Source organism: Pomacea canaliculata, linkage group LG8 (genome assembly GCF_003073045.1).
Source record: "Pomacea canaliculata isolate SZHN2017 linkage group LG8, ASM307304v1, whole genome shotgun sequence".
Classification (NCBI taxonomy): Eukaryota; Metazoa; Mollusca; class Gastropoda; order Architaenioglossa; family Ampullariidae; genus Pomacea; species Pomacea canaliculata.
Window position 1 is genome coordinate 18,832,671 of NC_037597.1, and position 20,164 is coordinate 18,852,834.

The 20,164-nt window shown below is 36.6% G+C and overlaps 3 protein-coding genes across 4 annotated transcripts; 1 reads left to right on the forward strand and 2 right to left on the reverse strand.

Annotated features, from left to right (window-relative positions):
* Positions 1–406: 406 nt before the first annotated feature.
* LOC112570997 (activator of 90 kDa heat shock protein ATPase homolog 1-like) lies at positions 407–7,319 on the reverse strand. 2 transcript variants are annotated; one of them, XM_025249776.1, is made up of 9 exons: positions 7,095–7,318; positions 6,494–6,573; positions 6,125–6,235; positions 4,480–4,565; positions 3,968–4,088; positions 1,912–1,988; positions 1,433–1,588; positions 1,018–1,119; positions 407–791 (listed from the first exon to the last, which is right to left on the reverse strand). In XM_025249776.1, the coding sequence occupies exons 1-9, from the start codon at positions 7,172–7,174 to the stop codon at positions 567–569; spliced, it is 1,038 nt and encodes a 345-aa protein (XP_025105561.1). In that variant the 5' UTR covers positions 7,175–7,318; the 3' UTR covers positions 407–566. The 2 variants fall into 2 exon arrangements, with proteins under 2 accessions (XP_025105561.1, XP_025105562.1); XM_025249777.1 differs by lacking the exon at positions 1,018–1,119 and having other exon boundaries at positions 7,095–7,319.
* Positions 7,320–8,906: 1,587 nt separating this feature from the next.
* LOC112570999 (ATP synthase subunit s, mitochondrial-like) lies at positions 8,907–14,971 on the reverse strand. The gene is made up of 5 exons (XM_025249779.1): positions 14,858–14,971; positions 14,539–14,633; positions 12,344–12,552; positions 10,894–11,056; positions 8,907–9,405 (listed from the first exon to the last, which is right to left on the reverse strand). The coding sequence occupies exons 1-5, from the start codon at positions 14,882–14,884 to the stop codon at positions 9,309–9,311; spliced, it is 591 nt and encodes a 196-aa protein (XP_025105564.1). The 5' UTR covers positions 14,885–14,971; the 3' UTR covers positions 8,907–9,308.
* Positions 14,972–15,089: 118 nt separating this feature from the next.
* On the forward strand, positions 15,090–19,964 carry LOC112570410 (distal membrane-arm assembly complex protein 2-like). Its single transcript, XM_025248826.1, has 5 exons — positions 15,090–15,139; positions 15,988–16,175; positions 16,793–17,013; positions 18,100–18,259; positions 19,193–19,964. The coding sequence occupies exons 1-5, from the start codon at positions 15,113–15,115 to the stop codon at positions 19,440–19,442; spliced, it is 846 nt and encodes a 281-aa protein (XP_025104611.1). The 5' UTR covers positions 15,090–15,112; the 3' UTR covers positions 19,443–19,964.
* Positions 19,965–20,164: the final 200 nt, after the last annotated feature.

The following is a 20,164-nucleotide window of genomic DNA, read 5'->3' on the forward strand; positions in this document are numbered from 1 at the left end:
GTCTTATCTCACACCCACATACTAACTACTGATTTTCACAGTTTACTCTGTAAGAGATAATGTTCTATAGCATGTTATTACATATTTAATGAACATTTTCTGTGAAAAATGCACATCTTGATTTAGTCCTAGCTTCTGCACACATGGGACAACCACTTATTGGTGCTTTAATTTAAATAAATATATTAAGTCTTCCAGTTGCATGACCTTGGGTCTTATTCATATCTCTTCATAATAAATTTTTGCTATCTTTCTGACAAAGAGAAAAACTATTTTCAAAATGTTCACACTGTTCCAGATGTGTTGCACTTTGCTCAACACTTGTTTAATGTGTGCTGCCGCATGTTTCTCAGGAAGGGAAAACAATTCAACAGTCAAGCAAAATTTTCATGATAAAAACCATATCAATGAGGTCACAAATTTATTCATGAATTTCAGACAAGTGGATGTTTGCCTGTTGGAACCATGCTGCAACTTGGTTACACACATGGAAACCATTCTGGTACCAGGAATCCTTGGTCATTAATTTAACTATACTTATATCACTTCTTTCAGTATCTACTTTGTCAGTATAATCGTGCTTCAAAGCCAAACGCTTGCTTGATACGTTGCCAAAAATTGAGTTGCCACCCTTCCTTCGTTCTGTCCACTTCCCCAGCAGGAATGCCTGTCTGTTTAAGTGTCAGTCTTGTGCAGTCATCTGCCTCCTCTAATTCTATTGTCACCACAGAATAGTGTTCATCTGGCCATGTTTTCATTCTCCAGCGCATTGACAGCTTCTTCTCTGGGATCTGTAGACAAAAGAAAAAAAAAAAATACTATCAAAGGTAGAAAAGCTGCTATAAAAAGCTGTTCTAAGTAATTTAAGAGAAATGTTGAACAGAAACTGCGATTGTCAAAATAGCAGTCACAATGCAAATAAATATTTCATTTTGCGACAACAATGACATGAAAAAATGTGGAGGGTGGGGGCCCATGAAGACATTAAACAAACAAATGTTATGCAATGTGACATACCAGGTCTATAAATTCCCCTGTGATATTACCGCCCATCAGCACAAAGCGTTCACCCTTGGCAGGTTCAAAGACTATGTCACTGCCACAGTACACTTGAACAAGCTGTCAAAGGAAGGATTTTGGCTCAAAATAATTAACAAGCCCACAATATGTAATTACAAAAAAAAAAAGAAGATAGCAAAAGATAACATTCTTAAATGGTAAATTTATAAGTTAAGAACGATCAGAAATGTTTCACAGTATAATCTGGATCATAATTTACCACAATTTATCCCATTTAATGCAACACAGTGGCACATTGAACAATGTAACAGTCTCCCAAAATACAGGCACATATGGCATTAAATTTTTATTTATGCTTTCCCTTTTCTTCCAAGAGATGGGGGGAACAACAATCATACTTCCAGATGCTCACCCCTTTGACTGTCAAAGCCCGATATAAATCTGCTAAAGTGCATTTAAATTTCTCTTTCATGGTAACTGTGGTTGTTGGGATTCGAACTCCAGCAGAACTGCCTGATGTTCCAGTTGAGGTCTGCACAACCTTGTTCATTTCTGCCTTGGCAGTGTTCTTAAAAAAAAAAAAAATTTTTTTTTAATATTTTATTTCACCAACTTCTACATTCTACAGTTAAGCAATGAGGATTTAGACTCCAACTTGTATGGAGGCAGAGGCAAAATAGCATAAGGACAGATTATAAAATCACAGGTACAATCAACTTTAACTTAAGATTTCAGTTTAAATATCACAAAATATTTTACATCCCATACCCTATCCTCAGAAAAGGAACAAATGCCTATGCATAACTAAAATATTCTCATAGGTGTGATAGCTGCTATGCAGCCCTGATGGCTCATCGAGAAAACAACGTTCATGCCTGACAGGCTTTTTACCTCCTTGTTTTTGGTGTCTACCACAGCAGGTGCAATGTTACCATTTCTAGAGGGAAGGATAATGCCTTGGCTGTACTCTAAAAATAAAAAAAATATGTTCATTAAACAATTGAATAAATTTGTATCAATTGAAAGAATCAAACTAAAAAGAAAATGCCTACGAAATAGTATTTTAGCATTCCAAAATAACAATAAACAAAATTCTGCATAAAGTAGACAAACAGAGCACTTTAAAAAAAAAAAAAAAAAAAACTTGCACCATCTGCAACTACCTACAAGGCACTAAAAACCTGCTATTCTTTGTAGAAATGTCAGTGGTTGAAAAGGTTGACATGGCTTACATGTTCTACTCTATTTACAAATGGCCAAGAAAAACTGAAAAGATGTATGTCATAACACTGTTCAGCATCCATTATAATTATGATGGGTCTTGCACAGGGGACTTTAAAGGTGTAGTGGGTTGCAAAATTTTGTTTCAAATGACTGGGTAAAGCTCGAGATACAAGCTTAGAAACAAACCATATACAAAAAAAGTCATCATCACAGACCAGGATTGTACATGGATTACATTATGAAGGACACAACTAATGGGAGTGCTGAGACCACATGTTAATTCGGCATATTTGCGTATAAATGGGATGACACACAATTGACCTGGTTCTGTGCATGTTGCTTATTCTGCCATCAGGCTGAATTGGCGATTTATAGGGTAGCTCACTCCAAGTAAGAGCAATCACTGCGTATGTACCATGGTTCACAAAGACTCTTAAAATGCACTGTTTATATTTTTAACATGATTTCTGCAAAAAAATTTCAATAAAGGAGTTGGTCATGATAATTTTATTTTTAAAGACAGATACTTTTGCAAAATAATGTTTATGAAGCATAATCATTTCATCCAAAACCCATATCACCTCAGCTATATTGACCTCCCACCTGAATCAAATCAACTCCAGCATGACCACATCACCCACATCGTCCCAGCACCCCAAGTCAAATCAACCAGGCCCAGGCTAAATGAATGCCTGAGGAGTAACACCTGTTTCATATTAAACAAACATCTGCATATAGACATTTAATAAGAACCTCCAAAATAAAGAATAATGACAAAAAAGGCTTAAAAAAGATTTAAAAGAAAATCATGTTACGCACCATCATGTGATTTGTTCTCCAAACGTGTATCCAGAGTGGCCATTTTTGTTTAGTACAATGGAAGCTGAACTTATTTGAACACATAGCTCTGTTGATAATATTTGACGGTAATAGCTACTCCCGTCACTGGAGATAGATTCATCTTTTGAGTCTGGATGGATTTGACTTTCGGTATTGGGACTATATTGTAACTATGACTGGAGTGATATGGTTTGGGCTGAAATGACAAGTGACCCATAGACAAGCAGTCTCTTTCAAAATGTTCTTATTATACATATTTCTGCAGAAAATCATAATACAGGGTAAGCGAGGCGGCCAGCCAGAAGTAGGCTATTTTAAAATATACTTGTTTCAAAATGCAATTTTTGCACACAAAAAAAGGTAATACAGCACAAACTGTGGGTCTTAAGTTTGGAGGGGGTAGAAACTGGTGTTTTATGCTGAACCAGCAACTAAGGCTGCCAGACCTGTAAACAGATGCCACAAGCAGAGAAAGAACAGCATGCTCAAAACGAGAGCTGAACCCAGGACAGCTTTTACTGCATTGACGACAAGTGCTAGCTGTTGCGCCACCGTACCACCCAAGTCAGGTTGGGGAGAATTGTAAAAGAGATGGTGCTTATATAGTGATGTCCGTGAAAAAAGTTTTGGGCTGTAACTAAGATAGGTTGTAATCAGGAAACTCTCAATAAAGAGATTTTATTGTATCTTATACTGAATTTTACCCAGTCACTTGGGGGAGGGGGGATTTTAAACCCCACTAGACCTTTCAAATAGCGCAAAGATACCCTGCAAATATCATATATAATATGTACACAACACTAATATGTCATCTCCCCCACATCCATACACATGCACACACATATTCTCTCTCCTTCAGTCTTATAAAACTAGGTTATCATACCATCTTTAAGATCTTTGATATATTTTTCAATCTGCATTCGAATGATCTCTACTCCAGTTGACCTCATTATCTCTTTTACTAATGATGCCTCCTGTGTTTCCTTTTCTGTTGTGATCATTATCTGCAATAGCAGTTGGGGGAGGAGAAAACCATTAATAGTCCTTTACAGGTCCACACACAAACAAGTTATGTCAGATATGATTAATATGACATGATATTTCAAATATAATTAATACAAGAGAAGATCCATTCATGTAGCCATAGAGTGTAAAACAAATGATAAAAACTATGGTTAAAGAAATTCATCACCGATATAGAATTCATAAGACACCTGATCCATTCACCAATGAAACAAATGCTTAAGCCACCCACTTACCCATCCCCACCTAATTAAAAAAAAAGCAAGAAAAAAAGCCATGCTGATAGAACTTAGCAAAAGAGAATGCCGTGACTCCACTTAAATGGAAAAACGCACAGAAATGAAGCATTTTAGTAAAATTATCTTTACTTACATCAATTTCAGAAGGTTCATTTTCTTCGCTAAGATTTGGAATTTCAAATTTTCCCTTAATCTTTTTCTGACTATCTGTTAATTTACCTGAAAATACACAAGTCATTATGCAGCAAATGTTCTTTTACATCAAATGAATCAACATACATCTATTACATAATTCTAAAAAATATGGGCTTTTATTCATTGACATCAGCAATTTACCCATGAGCAAAAGCACTAAACATAGGTAAGAAAACAGGAAAACTCCTGATTCATGAACCACTTAGGAGGTAAAGTTACCTAACCATATGGTGTAGCAGGAATTCATGAAAAATGAAGTTATGGTAAACACTTTTTTGTGTCAAAGGGTGAGGAGGAAAACTTACACTTAAAGTGAAAAACACTTTTTTAATTTGAAAAAGCAAGCAAGAAACTATGGAAAACAGTATGTAATGCATAGTTCTGTGCTATTATATCTGTCTAGTTTATTTGTTAGGTCTAGAATAATTCAAGGTTCACTTTGGCAAGACTAAATCAGTCACAATCTCTGTCACAATTGTGCCAGCATGGAGAAGGTTATCAACAGTGGACATCTCAGGGAAAATATTGGCTGGTAAAATGATTTGGAAGGTCTACCCAAAGTCCACAAATTATGAGTATGGGGTCTGAGCCACAATCTCTTGTTGGCTAATCTACCATACAGGCTAACAGGCTGAGTAAATGTTTCTCATAAATACAAGCCATGATGTTACACTGAAACAAAAATGGTATTTATCAAGATATATACACTTAAATAGTGCTTCGGGCTACTCAATACAAAGTTTCTGCCTCAACAAAAGAGGTCTTCATTTGTATGTCTCAGGTTGTTTAATGCTAGGGAAATCCCCATAACTATTTATAGGCTCCTGTACAGCTGCTCACATAATCCCACATTTACAGATCGAGACAGCATTGTTTCCCTTTTCAGCTCTCCCAAATCTTTGCCATCACTCACCAAACAGTTAAAACTTGGATGCCTTTAAATAAATAAATTCAAAATAAACTAAACAGAAAATATTCAATGTCTGAACAAAACCTTAAGAATGTGAATGCCTTTATCAATCTGTCAGAAATTTCACTTTATCGAATATTTTAATGTCTACATCGACTATTTTAATTTCATGTTATTTCAACTGCCTAAGAAACCACCTAAGCTCTTTTTTTTTACACTGGCTTCCACTTTGTGCTTGTATTTACAATATGCAAAAATGCTACAGCATATAACTGTGGTCTATCTGAATAGCTGAAGCCCTTTTAAACTTTACCATATCTCTTTATTAAACCCATTTATTCTATCCAAAGTATTAGACATTAAAAGTTTGGTTGTTTCTTGCTCTTTTCAGATACCAATCTCTGGTAGCTTACTGTGCTTTAAAAAAAAAATTCTTCTTTCAATCTCTCTGAAACTCAGAGGAATCTTTCCTTATCCTTTTTCACTTGCTCTACTCTTTATGCTTTGACTTTCTATGCAATTTATTTCTCCACAGATAATTGATTGCATGTCCCTACGCAGAACATGCACACTGTAACCTCACTGTAAATAAAAGTGCCACTGAAATGGTCAGTAAGGTTTGAATCAACCATTTTTCTTTCAGTTAATCTCTAAAATACAGGCTGTGACCTACCTTCCCAAGTTCCTGCAATAACCCATTCATAGAAAAAGATCAGTTTTGCTTTTCTGTTGTTTGCTGAAGCTTCACCTTCTGTCTTTGTAAGTTCTAATATTTCACAAAAACCTGCACATAAAAATGAACTGCCACAAATTATCAGGTTTTCTTAAATTTAAACTTGTTAGAAATATTACCACTTTGCAAAAGTTTAAAATGCACACACATATAAGTCTGCATGTGTGCAGGCACACTATAAATTTTAATGTTTCCATCATGACTCATGTCTTCCAGCCTTCCTTAAAACAAACATTGGCTTTCAAATTCTTGGCAAAACATAGCTTAACACTAGGTGCAAGCATATGGCATGCTTTCAAAGAAACATACCTTTCTCGTTCTCAATTTTTAGGCCAACGAACAAGTCCTTCAATTTGTCCCTGGACCACCCTGTGGCATCTTTCTCCACCCTGAAAAAGGTCAAAATATAGATTTTTCTCCTCCCTTTAATCATTTTGTGGTTTCAACCAAATAATGTAAATAGTTATTGAAATATTGATAGTTTTATCAGTCTTCAACATGTTGGGTACTTTACCAGTTGAATAAACATTTCTACGACTGTATGTCAGTAGTCATTTACTCAGTGAAGCCTTTGCATGTTTGTATGCTGTGACTTAAATTAACTAGTTTTTACACTGATCAGAGATAATTAAACAACAAAAGATCGGCACTGTGTTTAGCTATAGATTTAGCACTTATATCAAATTATAGAAAATTAACTGGCAATTGTGTCCAAAAAAAAAAGTTTTTGGTCTACAGACAAAAAAACCCTCTTCATAATTGTTTTCATTTATACATTTGGTACCCTGTTTTTGCCTCTGCCTAGGACTCCGCAATAATATATCCTGTTACTGCTGTTCACATCCCTTTTACTGTTATTCATTTTATTGCATCAACTGCAAAAACAAACCGGTTCAAAAGGATATTTTACCAGTGCCAATTATTCACGTTCGTCGCATCGGGACGCTCTTCAACTATCCAGCGTGGGTCTCCTTCACCCCACTTTGCCATTTTCTTTCACAGCAGCTCAACAACAGCACTGGCTTTCTCTGAGGCTGAAAGCTGTATTAAGCGCTGTTGGTAAGCACGCGATATTTCTAGAAACCACCCGAGTAATCACAAACCGGATGCATGTTTCGGGATAACTTTTGAAAAGAAACTAGAATTATCTTCCCCTGTTCTCGCATGTATAGCTTGTGGTAAAGGGTTGGCGAAGATCATAACCCTTTATTTATCTTCTTGACTAATCGACGGAAATTCTTTACACTTGTTATTGCCATTGTCGATACCCATTTTCTAGAGGACTGAGACTGACGCTCTATCCTTTTATTACGTAGTCACGTATCTTAAATTCTATGAATTTCAGTCTATCACAGAGACAGACTAAAATTATATCACAGCAAATTATGGGACTGTGTAATACGAAGTGGCCGTGCCAGTCTCAAGTCTTGTAGACTTCTTGCATTTTTTTAGTTTTCTGGTTTTACTTCTCCTTTGCCAAAGCCATTCAGAATTTTAGTTTGGTACATTGTAGAAAGCTCATTATACTGGGCTAACATTTCCAGATAAGAAGATAAATCAGATAATGAGCTTGTTTAATAATGCCGATGTAGTGGTGCCATCTTTGCTGAACTATATCCAATAAAGACTGCCGGATAAATTAAGAAGTCTGGGATGATTTATTAAAACAGAAAGAGATTCAAACAATACTACCCAGTTCAATGGGAAGGGGGTTTGATCAATTTGGAAGCAAAACATTTCTTGCTGTTACTCTTTGGTGGATTTATGCAGTAGATCACTCCTTGTTTTCTCTTTTTTTTTTTTTTTTTTTCATCACCATTCCTGAAAATGTATGATCTAAAGTTATAGATCATATGACCTGTATAGTTTAAAAGCACATGGCAGAAAAGAGAGGCACTTGCATGCATGCAGATCAAGCCCTTTCAATGAGGGAAAGGGGGCTTTAAATTGCATGACTGATCCAAGAGCTCTTTAATTTTATGCATTCTTTACTATCCACACTTATCTTAACAAAATAATTCCCCAAGACAAGTAGCTGTTTCAAATGCTTCATGTAAAAATTAGTGCACTTATGTACTTCAAGGATGGATGTTTTACCGGAAGATGTTTTAATCTGCATCATGAAAATTTACGAAAGAGAAAAAAGTCCATGGAGATCCTATGGGAGGATTCTTAAAATCTCCTACCAAGATCACATTATCAAAAATGAAAAGGAATTATGCAAACAGTTACAAATAGTTTAGACTTATGAAGACTTCCAGTGAAAAGTTTCAAGGTAAAACAGTTTTGGCACATTTTGAGACAACCAAGACTTACAAAGATGATACTGCAGAGAACACTACAGGTAGAAGGAAAGGTAAACAACATACAGGAGTGGACGCATCTTATTTAGTGCATCCTAGAGAAAGGGAGAGAACCAAGAAACTTAATTGGTAATATTGACAGGTGTCCCTAAGACTAATTATGGCTAAGGGACTAGATATTTTCATCACCATCATAGATGCTGATGACAGAGGAAGGTTTGGTGGTGAGGATGCAATGCAAACTTCTCATGCAGACTTTACTGCAAATACATACTCATCTAAAACATACATAGCCATTAAAATTTCTTTTCCCAACTGCAAGTTTTTGAATATAGTGAAATATTTCATCTGTTAATTTTCTATTAAAGCTATCACACTATTGTAAAGAATGTCCTTTACACAAAACAAAACAAAAAAAACACGTTTGAACAAAAAATGTTTTATTTCACATTTTTGCTCAATCATTAGTACAACATATATTTCATTGTTTTAGAAAAACATTTTTATCTATTTCTCTATCCATGGAGCCATATCAATAAGCATGAGCAGCTATCCTGTTCCAGTTCAGCAAACATGATGTACAATTAGTAAGGCAATTTAAAAAAATTTCTGTGGTATTCATACAAAAATATTGCAAAATTAGTTCCATCTTATGCGTGAGGTTCAGTCAAACCCCTTAGACATAGAAGCTTGACCTGCTGATATAGGCAAAAATGCATGCTATTTCAGTCCCCTAAGTCATGATTTCCAGATAAGCATGACTATACACAAATATTTTTAAGATTTGTGTTCTTCTGGGATAGGTCGATGTTCTGAGAAACTCACTTCACAATTGGGCAGGCTTTCTGTAGCATCCATTCTGCTTCTTGTCTGTTTCTTACCTCCGGAAGTTGAAATAAAATAAGCTGTTTCAGATTGCTGAAAAAAAAAAAAAAAGGTTACAATATTTACTTTAAACTGCTTTTTTACTGTGATCTGCAGGAATAAATTAGCATCGTAATATGAAAAATTCAAATACAAGAAATCTCTTTTCAGATTACATTAGTATTTGACAGACTGACCAGTTATATGTCTGTGAATTAATTTCCGAGTTGCAATCAATTTAATTATCACTGAGCTTACATGCAAACTGACAAGATCTGCTGATCACACCAGCAGCTTTGAGAATAACACGTCAGGAACAGTTAATAGGAAAGTCATGCGTAATGAGTCTTCTTAAAAAAAATTTCAGAGAACATAACAAAATGATAAAATGTACAATTTTTTAAATGCTTTTGGGGTACAAGGCACTACAAGAAAAAAATCATACACTGACCTCACCTGAAATAGAGCTGCTTGTTCAAACATGAATAATTAAATTTTTTAGATTTAAAATATATTGATGTTGATGAAATATGTTTTTGGATTTCAATATTTGAAGACTGAAAAAGTTACAAAAGAGAAGTGCCAAGCTAGATGCATTGTGATTATATCTTTGTGACCTTTGCATATCACAAAATATAGGTGATAAGCACAGGCCACACTGTCAAACTATGATGACCACTTCTGATAATGACTCATTGATGTTGAGAATGACCTTCACTATGTTTTCTGACAGAGGTGGGGAGGTGAAGTCATAAGGCTTATTTGCTGGTGGAGAATCAGACAGTTGAGATTTGGAACAAGCACAATGCTTTGTTACCGATTTGTCTGACATAACTTTTGTCTGTCTTTACACTCTTGTCATTCTTGAATCTATGAACTTAACCAGCACTAGTTTTGGAAAGAACGACTTAAAGTACAGTAGTCAGGTCAAAGGCTTCAAAAACAAGTTGGCATTTTTCAGCATCAGCATCAGATTTTTTTAATCGGCCTGGCAACAAATTTCACTGTCAGAGACGTAGAGTTTAGGTCTGCAATTGTTTATCATCAGAGAAATTATTAGAAAGAACAGATCAAATCTTTCGCAGGTCACACAAGCTGTAGACAATTTGCTGCCTCAAGTCATCAAGAAGTTTAACCACGCTGTCAACATGCACAAACAAGAATCTGGATTGAGATGAAAATGGCAATGTGGAAGAACAGTTAGTCAACAGATCAACTGAAGATGTAGAAGTAAAAAAAAATCTTATGATCAAGAAACACAGTCCAGCACATTAATAGGATCACAACAGGTCCAACAATGAACTCAAAAATCAAAATTTAGATTCGAAAAGTAACAAAATCTAAAACAATTCGGACAGCTAGTCCCCTCAAACCTGTAATCATCTGAAACTCTAAAGCATGCCACCTAAAAAAAAAAAATCACAATACAGCAGCAATTAACAAGTCATATGCAAGAAGCTTCAAATAAGATTCTTGAAAGGTTTAACCACTATTGTCTGTTGACACTGTGCTGCCTTCTAGGAAGAAACTGTATTAGCTCACCTGAGCTGTGTGAGTGGAACAAGACCTCTGTTTGTGATATCTCCACAGTTGCTGAGCTGCAAGTACTGTAGAGTATCCTTAACTAGAGGCAAGTACTCCAAAGCATCATCATACAGATATCTGCAGTCATGCAAAATTATTCTTCGCACATGCCTCAGTCCCTCTGCAAAAACAGAATAATGCATGTTACTTCTTGATGCACAATACATTAAGAAATACTGACATGTTTTTAAGACTACTAATTTACACTGCATTTGTTTTGTTATTCTCCATACAGGGAAACAACCGTAGGATGTACTGCTCTCTTTATATAACTTTTGTAGATATTGAGAAGCATTTGACAGCGTAGACAGGGACGTTATCTGATGGCATTCCACCTAAGCTCATAAATATTATCCAGGGGATGCACGAAGACTCGTCCTGCCAAGTTATCCACAATAGCAAACTCACTGAACCTTTCGTAATGAAGACCGGTGTAAGACAGGGTTGCATATTGTCACCAACAATCCTCCTGATGGTCATAGACTGGATTATACACAAGACAACCCAAGACAACAACACCGGCATCCAACGGACCTTCAACAAACAGAGGACCTAGACTTTGCAGATGACATTAGTCTCCTACCTCATCAGGAACAACATGCACAAACTAAACTGAGTAAGCTAGTAGATGAAGTAGAGAAGACTGGCTTAAAGGTCAACAGAAAGAAGACTGAAGTGATGAGAACCAATAACAAGCAGGAACTTCCAATCCAACTTAAGGAGAGAACATCCTTAAAATAGACCGCTTTGTGTATCTGGGGAGCACCGTCAACAAGGACGTTGGAGCAGACAATGACATCAAAAGCCGCATCAACAAGGCCAGACATGCTTTCAAAAGCCTATGCCCGAACTGGAACTCCCAAGCATTATCCTTCCACAGTAAAACTCGCATCTTCAACACCAGTGTGAAAGCTGTCCTACTGTATGGTTCTGAAACCTGGAGAGTGACAAACAACATCAACAACAAGTTCTTTACCAACTGATGCCTACACCATATTCTGGGAATAAGATGGCCTGAAAAGATCTCCAAAAAAGCAGAATGTGAAAAAGAACCAACCAGAATGCTGCTAGTCAAGACATCACAAAGCACAAATGGGCTGGATAGGACGCACCCTGCACAAACCAGCTGATGCCATCATCAGGCAGGCACTTGACTGGAATCCTCAGGGGAAGACGAAAGTTGGGAGACCAAAGCAGACTTGGAAAAAAACAGCAGAGTGAGACAAAGGACACCGGAACCACATGGGCCCAACTGTGGAGTGCTGCCCAAAACCGGGTCTGCTGGAGAGGTGTGCACAATACAAAGCATGCATTTCTGACAGTGTTAAAGTGTGTGTCACCTGTTCTTCTTTATGTTCGTAATGCTTCTAAATAAATATACAACCTTACATTCCTTTCTATTACTCACTGAGATGTGGAAACCCAATTCCCATGATAGATGAACCAGTGGCATCAATCTCCTCTATCTTGTATCGGTCAAAATTGCTTGGAGGGAGAGAGTTGTAGTCTGTGTGCCAGTATTCCATGCCCATCCATTTTACCCTTGCTCCACTACGTAGAAGCCATTCTGCACAGGCACGATCAGGCCCAACTTCCTTGACACGTTCTTCATCTACCCTGAAACACATTTTTTCTTGTAATCTTGTATCATGGTGTGTAACAGGTGGGAGTGATAGAGTCTTCCACTCCTCTTAACAACATAAAACGATCAAGGGTCCATGTGTTTTATTCCAGTCCTATCAACAGTACCAGCAAAGAAACAGTTTCCCAGCAACTCAGAACACACTGTACAGCCACCAATGAGTCTTCCAGCCATGCCCCACTGAAACCCCTCCTGCTGACCTTCTCCCCTCTAGCTATCACCACTAAGCTCACAGACAATCAATGCCAAGGACACACAGTTGCTGAGCAGTCAGCTATACTGCCCTAGGTCAGGCCACTCTTATGGCTCATCCACCACATGTGTGTGTTTGCCTGTGTTTGTGCATATGTATTGTTGCTGTTGAGGTTTGGTGGGATGTACGTGCTTCCCCTGTAAGACAATTTTACACTCTTGGGAGGAGGAAGATATGGGGAGTCTGTGGGAAAGTCATGAAGGTGAAGAGGAAAGGGTTGCTGGTACATTTTCCTGCAGGTGTTGGTTAATGTAAGTGACGCCCTCTTTCACTGATTGCTCTTTGCTATTGGGTCCAAGTTCCCAGTGGTCGCATTCTGTTCTAGCTGCCAGATCCCTATGCTGCACTGTTCCTGTTTCCTAGCCTAGGAATTTGTTTTTAATTATGCCTATTGTCTAACTCAGGGATGCCCAACCTACGGCCAGTGGGCCATATCCGGCCAGCGACGCGGTGCCATCCGGCTCGCGAAACTTCTGCCCACAGTGCAGGAAATCGGCATGTTAGTAATTAAAAAAAAGGTCTAAAAAAACGAAAAAAAGGGAAGAAGAAGTATTTATCCCTACGTAGGGGTGTCTCTCAATCTTTCTTTCGATGGACGAACATTTCGATTCAGTGCTCCGACTTGGTGTCTCTGCGATGCAGCCGGACATTCAGAAGTTGGTTTCGGGTAAACAACTTCAAATATCCCACTAATTACTACATAATTAATGGTAAGTACAACTTGTTTCTAATAAAAATGGTATCTGCTCTTTTTTTTTTTTTTTTTTTTTTGCGGTGAAGCGGCCCGTGACACGCGTGTCGGAAATGTATATGGCCCGCAGGCCGAAAAAAGTTGGGCATCACTGGTCTAACTGGTTATGATATATAGATTTTTATGTATAGTTTTTGGTTTAAGATTTTATTTTATTTTCTTAGTTACCCCTAACATGTACTTGGTTATAATTCTGATTATGGAAGAATGAAAAAACCCATTTTTACTTTTTTTAACATTTATTTATAAATTTTAAATTTATTTCCATGATGGTTAGGCTATACTAGCAGTCATATCATTTTATGTGTAATAATTTTATTTATTGTTTTACTTTTATTGTTTCTCAAGAGGATATGTCATTCAGTTTGTACTCTTTATCTACTCGATTATATTAATCTAAAAGTGGGGATGGCTTGTCACTATCATTACGACTCATGACAGCATATCATGCCCGAGGTCTTTTGGTGGGTTAAGGCAGCTGTTAATGATAAATGCCAGTCTAAGACCTGTCTCAGTTCTTTTCTTTCTTGTTTTCATTACCCTCTACAGTACATGTCAGGTATCTTTCACCACACATGCATCTACGAGGGTCTTAATTTATAATTAGTTTAAGCTTATAATTAAGTCTCATTTTGGATTGGTGGGACCTATTTCACTTAAAGAAGAGTACTACCTGGACGGTTATCTATACCATTCTCCTGGCTTCTTTGCCTTCTATCTCTGCATGTATTTCTCTTACCAAGTTAATATTCTTCTTTCTGCTAGTGAAATAGAAATGTTGATGACTTTAAGAATAAGATTGGCATTTGTTTTTATTGCCAGTCTAGCTAGTTTATCAGCGTTTGTCGTTTCCCTATCCCATACTACTGGTGCACGTCCCAATGAATTGAAATCACCAAATCAAATAATAAGGATACTTATCGAAGTCAATGCGCAGAATTGGAGTCAAGAGTTTACTTGTTAAACACGGAATTAAGCCAGGCCCAGAATGGTCTCGTTTGTTGTACAACTTTGGCTGCATATCTCAGTTCTGATATCCGTGCAGATTTTTTCTAGTGACAAGCAAATCGAAGCAACGAATTAAGAATTAAGCAGAGATGAGAAATATGCGTCGTCTGCTAAAGCAGCTAAAAGGCATACCAGCCGTCTTAAATTACACACTGCTGAGATGGTAAACATATATGGTATGCTATAATTTTAAACTAAAGAATAATTAGCACAGATTTTTAAATCTTTGATGGAAAGACATGCTAACTACAGCATTAATGCAATCTACCCAGACTGTAGTGAACACCATGATCATGCTGGGACAAACGAAAACACTTGTACGAACAAAATACTAACGAAAACTAGCTTTATTGCAAAGTACCGATATTGAGAGAAATATTTATCTTTGGCATTTCCTCAAACTCTCCATATTGTATGGCTCTATGAAATGTTGCCATTGCCATTAATATGTTCTTTTATTTTCTACCCAGGTCACTTGTTGGAGTACTAAGCGGCTCAAAGGGAAACAACCCAAACTGCAAGCATGGCGGCCTTCGTGAGGTCGACCAAGGTCTGTACCGTGGAGTCTAATGTTAACACAAGCTAATTCATTTTGCAGAGTGCATCCTCATATCAAAGATTATATAGTTTACTCCGATTTCAATTTTACAATTTTTGTCAAAGCTGATATACAGAGTTTACTATCAAACGCAAATGTTACTTTTCACAGAGTTGCTGCAAATTGGAACTCACTTCCGACTAACATTTAACTCTCTAGATAGCATTCGGAAACTATTTTACGCATATTTTGACAGTAAAATATAGTATGAAACTCAGACCCAAACAATACTCAAGTGACCGCGAGGCCTAGGAAAACGCTAACTGCATTCCCTACTACTAGTACCTCTACTATAATTATATTCTTGTTGTCTTATGTATCTGTGTATAAGAAATATGTTGCAATATTTTCGGCATTGCTTTTTCTTATTTGGAGCCAGTGGTGACCTATTAGAATGGAGAAAATAGTCATAAAAAATAAACATGCACTGATACAACACACACTAACCAAACGTCTTTCTACTTACCTATAAGTGAAAGGAATATTTCTGCCAAATTTAGTGGGAATCAGTGTGGATTTGGTCAGGCACCTAAACCACACATAAACCACATTGCCACACTGCTTTACTTTTAGAATATTGTAAGGGTAGTTCTAAAATCACTGACTTAAAGATATTTAGAAAGATCATTCCAGGAGTGTTGTTTATTATCAAGAAGAGATATGTATTTATGTTTTCGAGTTTGCAAGAATCTGCAAACAAATTGTGAATCCTCAATTGTTGGGGAATCATAACTTTTGTCTTCTATTAATTATTATTAATCTATTACTATATTAATGCAAAGCTGTTTCTTCTATGGCAGGCAGCATTAACCCTACAGTGCCTCATACAGTCACAAGTACCACGACGTTGGAAATGGGTTTACAGCAAAAAGGAGGGTGTGCCTCGCCACATTTTGGAGTGGTTGCACATGGAAATTGACTTGAGCCCAAAGAATATTTCTTTTATTCTTGATAAAAATAAATGGAAGGCCTTGAAAGAGGATCACAAGTAAGTTTGTCATACTGGACTTGACTGCTTTTACTTTAAATTTTTGTAATTGCATTATCATTGAACACTGTTTTATGATAAAGATTTATATTTCACAAATTCATTGCAAAATATGTGAAATCACCATTGATTAGATGACTAAAAATGGTACTACTGCTGCTATATAATAATTGTTTATATAAATTAAATATAAGCATACCTGTGTCAAGACAATTATGTGCATTTTTAATTGAGATTTTTTTTTTTTTTTTTTTTAGGCCCTTTCACCCCTCCTGGGGCATAGGCCATCGACTACAGTCTTAACTGTTGTCGATGTTTCGGTAGCAAGGATTTGTTTTACGGGGTGGGGGTGCTGGCCCCACGCCCAACCCTCCTCTTTTTCAGCCGGGCTTGGGACCGTCCTTGGCGGAGGGCGGCCAGCCCTGTAAACAGATGCCACTTGCAGAGAAAGAACAGCGGGCCCGAGACGAGAAATGAACTCAGGGCAGCCAACCTTCACTGTATTGGTGACAGGCGCTAACAGCGCTAACCGTTGCGCCACCGGGCCGCTAATTGAGATTAGATACCAAGATTTTGATCATTTAACCATTCTAAATTTTTTTTATTATTCCATCAAGGTTTATTACAGAACGCCACAGCATTTTGGGTCCTGATTTAGCAACAGCCCATTTCATGGTCAAGAGAGGTGCAAAAGTCAAGTTTGTTGGAAGGGATCAGTGGTTCAAACAAGATAAAGATGGTCACATGTATTTACCCAATCGTTTTATTCCTAATATGCTGCTCGAGGCCATTGATGCTTCTGGAATGGAAATGTCATATGTCGCGTTCGACAATATGAGTGAGTAGCACTGATTTTTATGACAGAAAAATTTTTAAATGTAATATTGTCTCAAAATCAGTTTTATCCATGAACTGTATATCTGTGATACCTGATATAGATGGCTGAGCATCACTCCTTTAACCTGTATATTTGTGACGATCACAGGCTGCTTCTATTTAGTTCCATAGTGTTCAAGTAGATATGATCAGATTTGAAATCATGTTATCTATAAGGATATTTCTCACATCTTGGTACATGTACATCAAATATTCATCCTGTCCCAAATCTGTGCGAAAAGTTAGTGTAATTTGATGATTTGAGGTTTTATGCAGCATGCAATTTAAGAAAGAATCACATGAAAAAAATGTAGAAAATGTCTAAGCACAAAAGTATATAGAAAGACTTTGAACTTGTAAAAGTAGAAAGTAAGAATAAGGGGTTTCAGTTGTGAGCATAGTGTTTGTATAAAGGCCAGAAAGCTAGAGAAATTATTCTTCTTTTACTTTTGTTAGGGAAAATTTTGCATTATCAAGTGATCACATAAACAGATTTCTGAAGTTCTTAATTGAACAGTGTGCAAAATTCACAATATATAAAATACTTATTGGTATGTCTAAATCTTTTTATTAGCATTTAATAGGAGGCTATTTCAGCTCTTCAAGTATCCAGGTAGACTGTGTTCCAATACATGATCCTGCTGTATAGTCTGTTTAGGTTCCCTCATAGTAGTCTTCTTTTTGTCATAAACTGTGAACAGTATTTCCAGCAGACTTGACCATACATCTTCCATCATGCTACCATAGCCTGCCTGTTTAATCTGGTGTGTTTTCTTTCTCCTTAACTGTATACAACACCATAAGAACATTAAGGATGTTGCGTTGTGCATATTGATTGTTAATGTTTGTCTCCAAAAGTGTGACCTATGTTGATTAAGTGGCTAAAATGCAGGCACACATGCTGACATTGCCAGGTATATTCTGTTTGTATTTATAATTCACTCAATTTATGTTTAAGTTTAGTCTTTTGGATTTCTGAACACAAAAAATTAACAAATTTTTTTCAAGTAGTTAGCAAGACCACTGACATATCTTTCACATTTCAGTTGACTTGAAAAACTGCGGTATCTTAACTTCAGTGGTTGCCAGAATTTCAGTGATTGGTGCATGGCACGACTTTATCAGTTTCAAGACACTCTTGAATTTTTAGACATAAGTGAGTGCAATGAGGTCACAGAAAATGGTTTGGCTTGCTTACACCATATGAGGTAAGTTTTGTTAGATAACTCGATCTGTACCAAGGAGGCAGGTTAATGGAGCAAAACATTGTAATTGCAGGTTTCTCAAAAGTGTGTTGTTTTTTTTTTTACTTTGGGAGGAAGGGAGTAGAGGTAGAGCAAAATCTTGCATATGGATTGACTAAAATTCTAATTTTTGAAGTAAGAGTCACAATTTTTGATTTGTAATTGCAGGCAGTAAAAATAATACAGGTGCAACATGGGTTTAAAGGTTTGCAGAACATGTTTTCCTTGTTCCAAATTATCTCCCTTTGACCTGATGACTAAGCGCGATGGATACATCATTTACAGTTTGGAAATCTATGTACAAAATTCCAATTCTGATGGCTTTTTTCCCCCAGGTGTTTGGTTGGTTACCAGTATAATTGTAAATGTACATGGCTAACAGAGCAAAAGACAATAAATTAGTATCTTTTAAAATGTAATGCTTATCTCTTAAGCTTTATGAGCAATGTTTTACCTTGACCCTTCTCTGACTTTTTGCATCTGCTTACTCACCCTCTTTCACAACAATTTAAAAATAAAACTTTATGTATGTTTGAAGAAATATTTCTTATTTTAAAAATAGTTGAATGAGTGCATGCCTGCATTGAAACTAGAATAAACCTGTCAGAATTTGTTAAGAAATGTTTGTTTAAATCTTTCTGACTGAAATAGAAAAGAATAGGGGCATTGCTTAGAGCAGATAATCTTAAGATGGATGAGTGAGCAGCTGCATCTTGTAGATTTTAAGGACAAGGTTTTTGAGTTAAATGAATTTTGCTTCTACCTTTGGGCTATAAGCATCAAAACTAGACATTTATAAAAATGCACTTTAAAAAATGAAGAAAAAGGAAGTCATTCTAGGAGCCTGCTATCTACATGATATATATGTATCCTTTTTTTTTTTTTTTTTAAACCCAGGAAACTACGAGGTCTGAAACTGAGCAGTCTGCCAAATGTAAAAGACATTGGATTGATGGTACTGCTTCTGGAAGATATGATACCAGACTGCACAGTCTTTGGCATAGAACCACATCTTTTACTTCCTAAGAGTGATGCAGGAAGTATTTCTCCTGAGACTGATCCTGCCTTAAGATCAAATACATTGTCTACAGAAGCAGTTGGTGTGGAAGACAGTCAAGGGTTCCTACATTCCGGCACAAAGACATAGCCATCTCTTTGCCAAATATGCCAAGTGTGTGAAAATGGGTAGAATTAAAACCTTCAGAGAAGAGACTACTTTTGTGCTGATTAGGACGGATAGTATATACACACATACAATTTTATCCTGATGTAAGCATTTGGTGCTTCTTAAATGCTTGTTTGCTGTTTACATAGATACAGATTTCTTGATAATTTTACTGTTCCTTGCTCATATCATATTCAACACTTATTGTTGCATTTCTGGTAAGTGTGCCTCAAGAAAAATTAATGACAGTGTGCTAATGTGAATGTGTCAACCACTTAACAGATAGACTCCTTTGAATGCGCATACATGTGTGTGTGTGTGGGTGGGTGGATGTATGGTGAGTAAAAACCAGGCGCAATATAAGAATTGTTATTTATTTCTGAGAGGTCCCAGCTAGTTTGAGTGATCCCTGCTAAAGGTTTCTTTCTAAGCTTATTTCTTCTACCATTTTATAATAAAAAGAGAAAGGGCAAAGGCAAAATCCTCCTTTTCCATTGAGCTTTTTACGTGTATGTGGCTTCCGTACTATGCTGACATTACAAACTGTGATACAGCATCTAATTTTGAAGCAGGAAGAAGATATTCTTTGATTGCATGAAGATGGTTTAAAGTAATATTGGAACTGTTGATTAGAATGATATGTAAAATATACTTGTAGAGAGTGAGAGATGTGTGCTTGAATGCAGACTTCTTTTGGGAGGACC

Excerpts from the sequence above, each read along its gene's own strand:
- LOC112570410 (XM_025248826.1), top strand. The coding sequence starts at position 15,113 with ATGGCGGCCTTCGTGAGGTCGACCAAG. Across the intron at positions 15,140-15,987 it reads CCTTCGTGAGGTCGACCAAG|GCAGCATTAACCCTACAGTG; the intron begins GTCTGTACCGTG and ends CTTCTATGGCAG. Across the intron at positions 18,260-19,192 it reads GCTTGCTTACACCATATGAG|GAAACTACGAGGTCTGAAAC; the intron begins GTAAGTTTTGTT and ends TTTTAAACCCAG.
- LOC112570999 (XM_025249779.1), bottom strand. The coding sequence starts at position 14,884 with ATGATCATGGTGTTCACTACAGTCTGG. Across the intron at positions 12,553-14,538 it reads CTTAATTCCGTGTTTAACAA|GGTAGATGAAGAACGTGTCA; the intron begins GTAAACTCTTGA and ends AATGTGTTTCAG. Across the intron at positions 11,057-12,343 it reads AATTGGGTTTCCACATCTCA|AGGGACTGAGGCATGTGCGA; the intron begins GTGAGTAATAGA and ends CTGTTTTTGCAG.
- LOC112570997 (XM_025249776.1), bottom strand. The coding sequence starts at position 7,174 with ATGGCAAAGTGGGGTGAAGGAGACCCACGCTGGATAGTTGAAGAGCGT. Across the intron at positions 4,566-6,124 it reads TATTGCAGGAACTTGGGAAG|GTAAATTAACAGATAGTCAG; the intron begins GTAGGTCACAGC and ends GTGTATTTTCAG. Across the intron at positions 4,089-4,479 it reads ATGAACCTTCTGAAATTGAT|ATAATGATCACAACAGAAAA; the intron begins GTAAGTAAAGAT and ends CTGCTATTGCAG.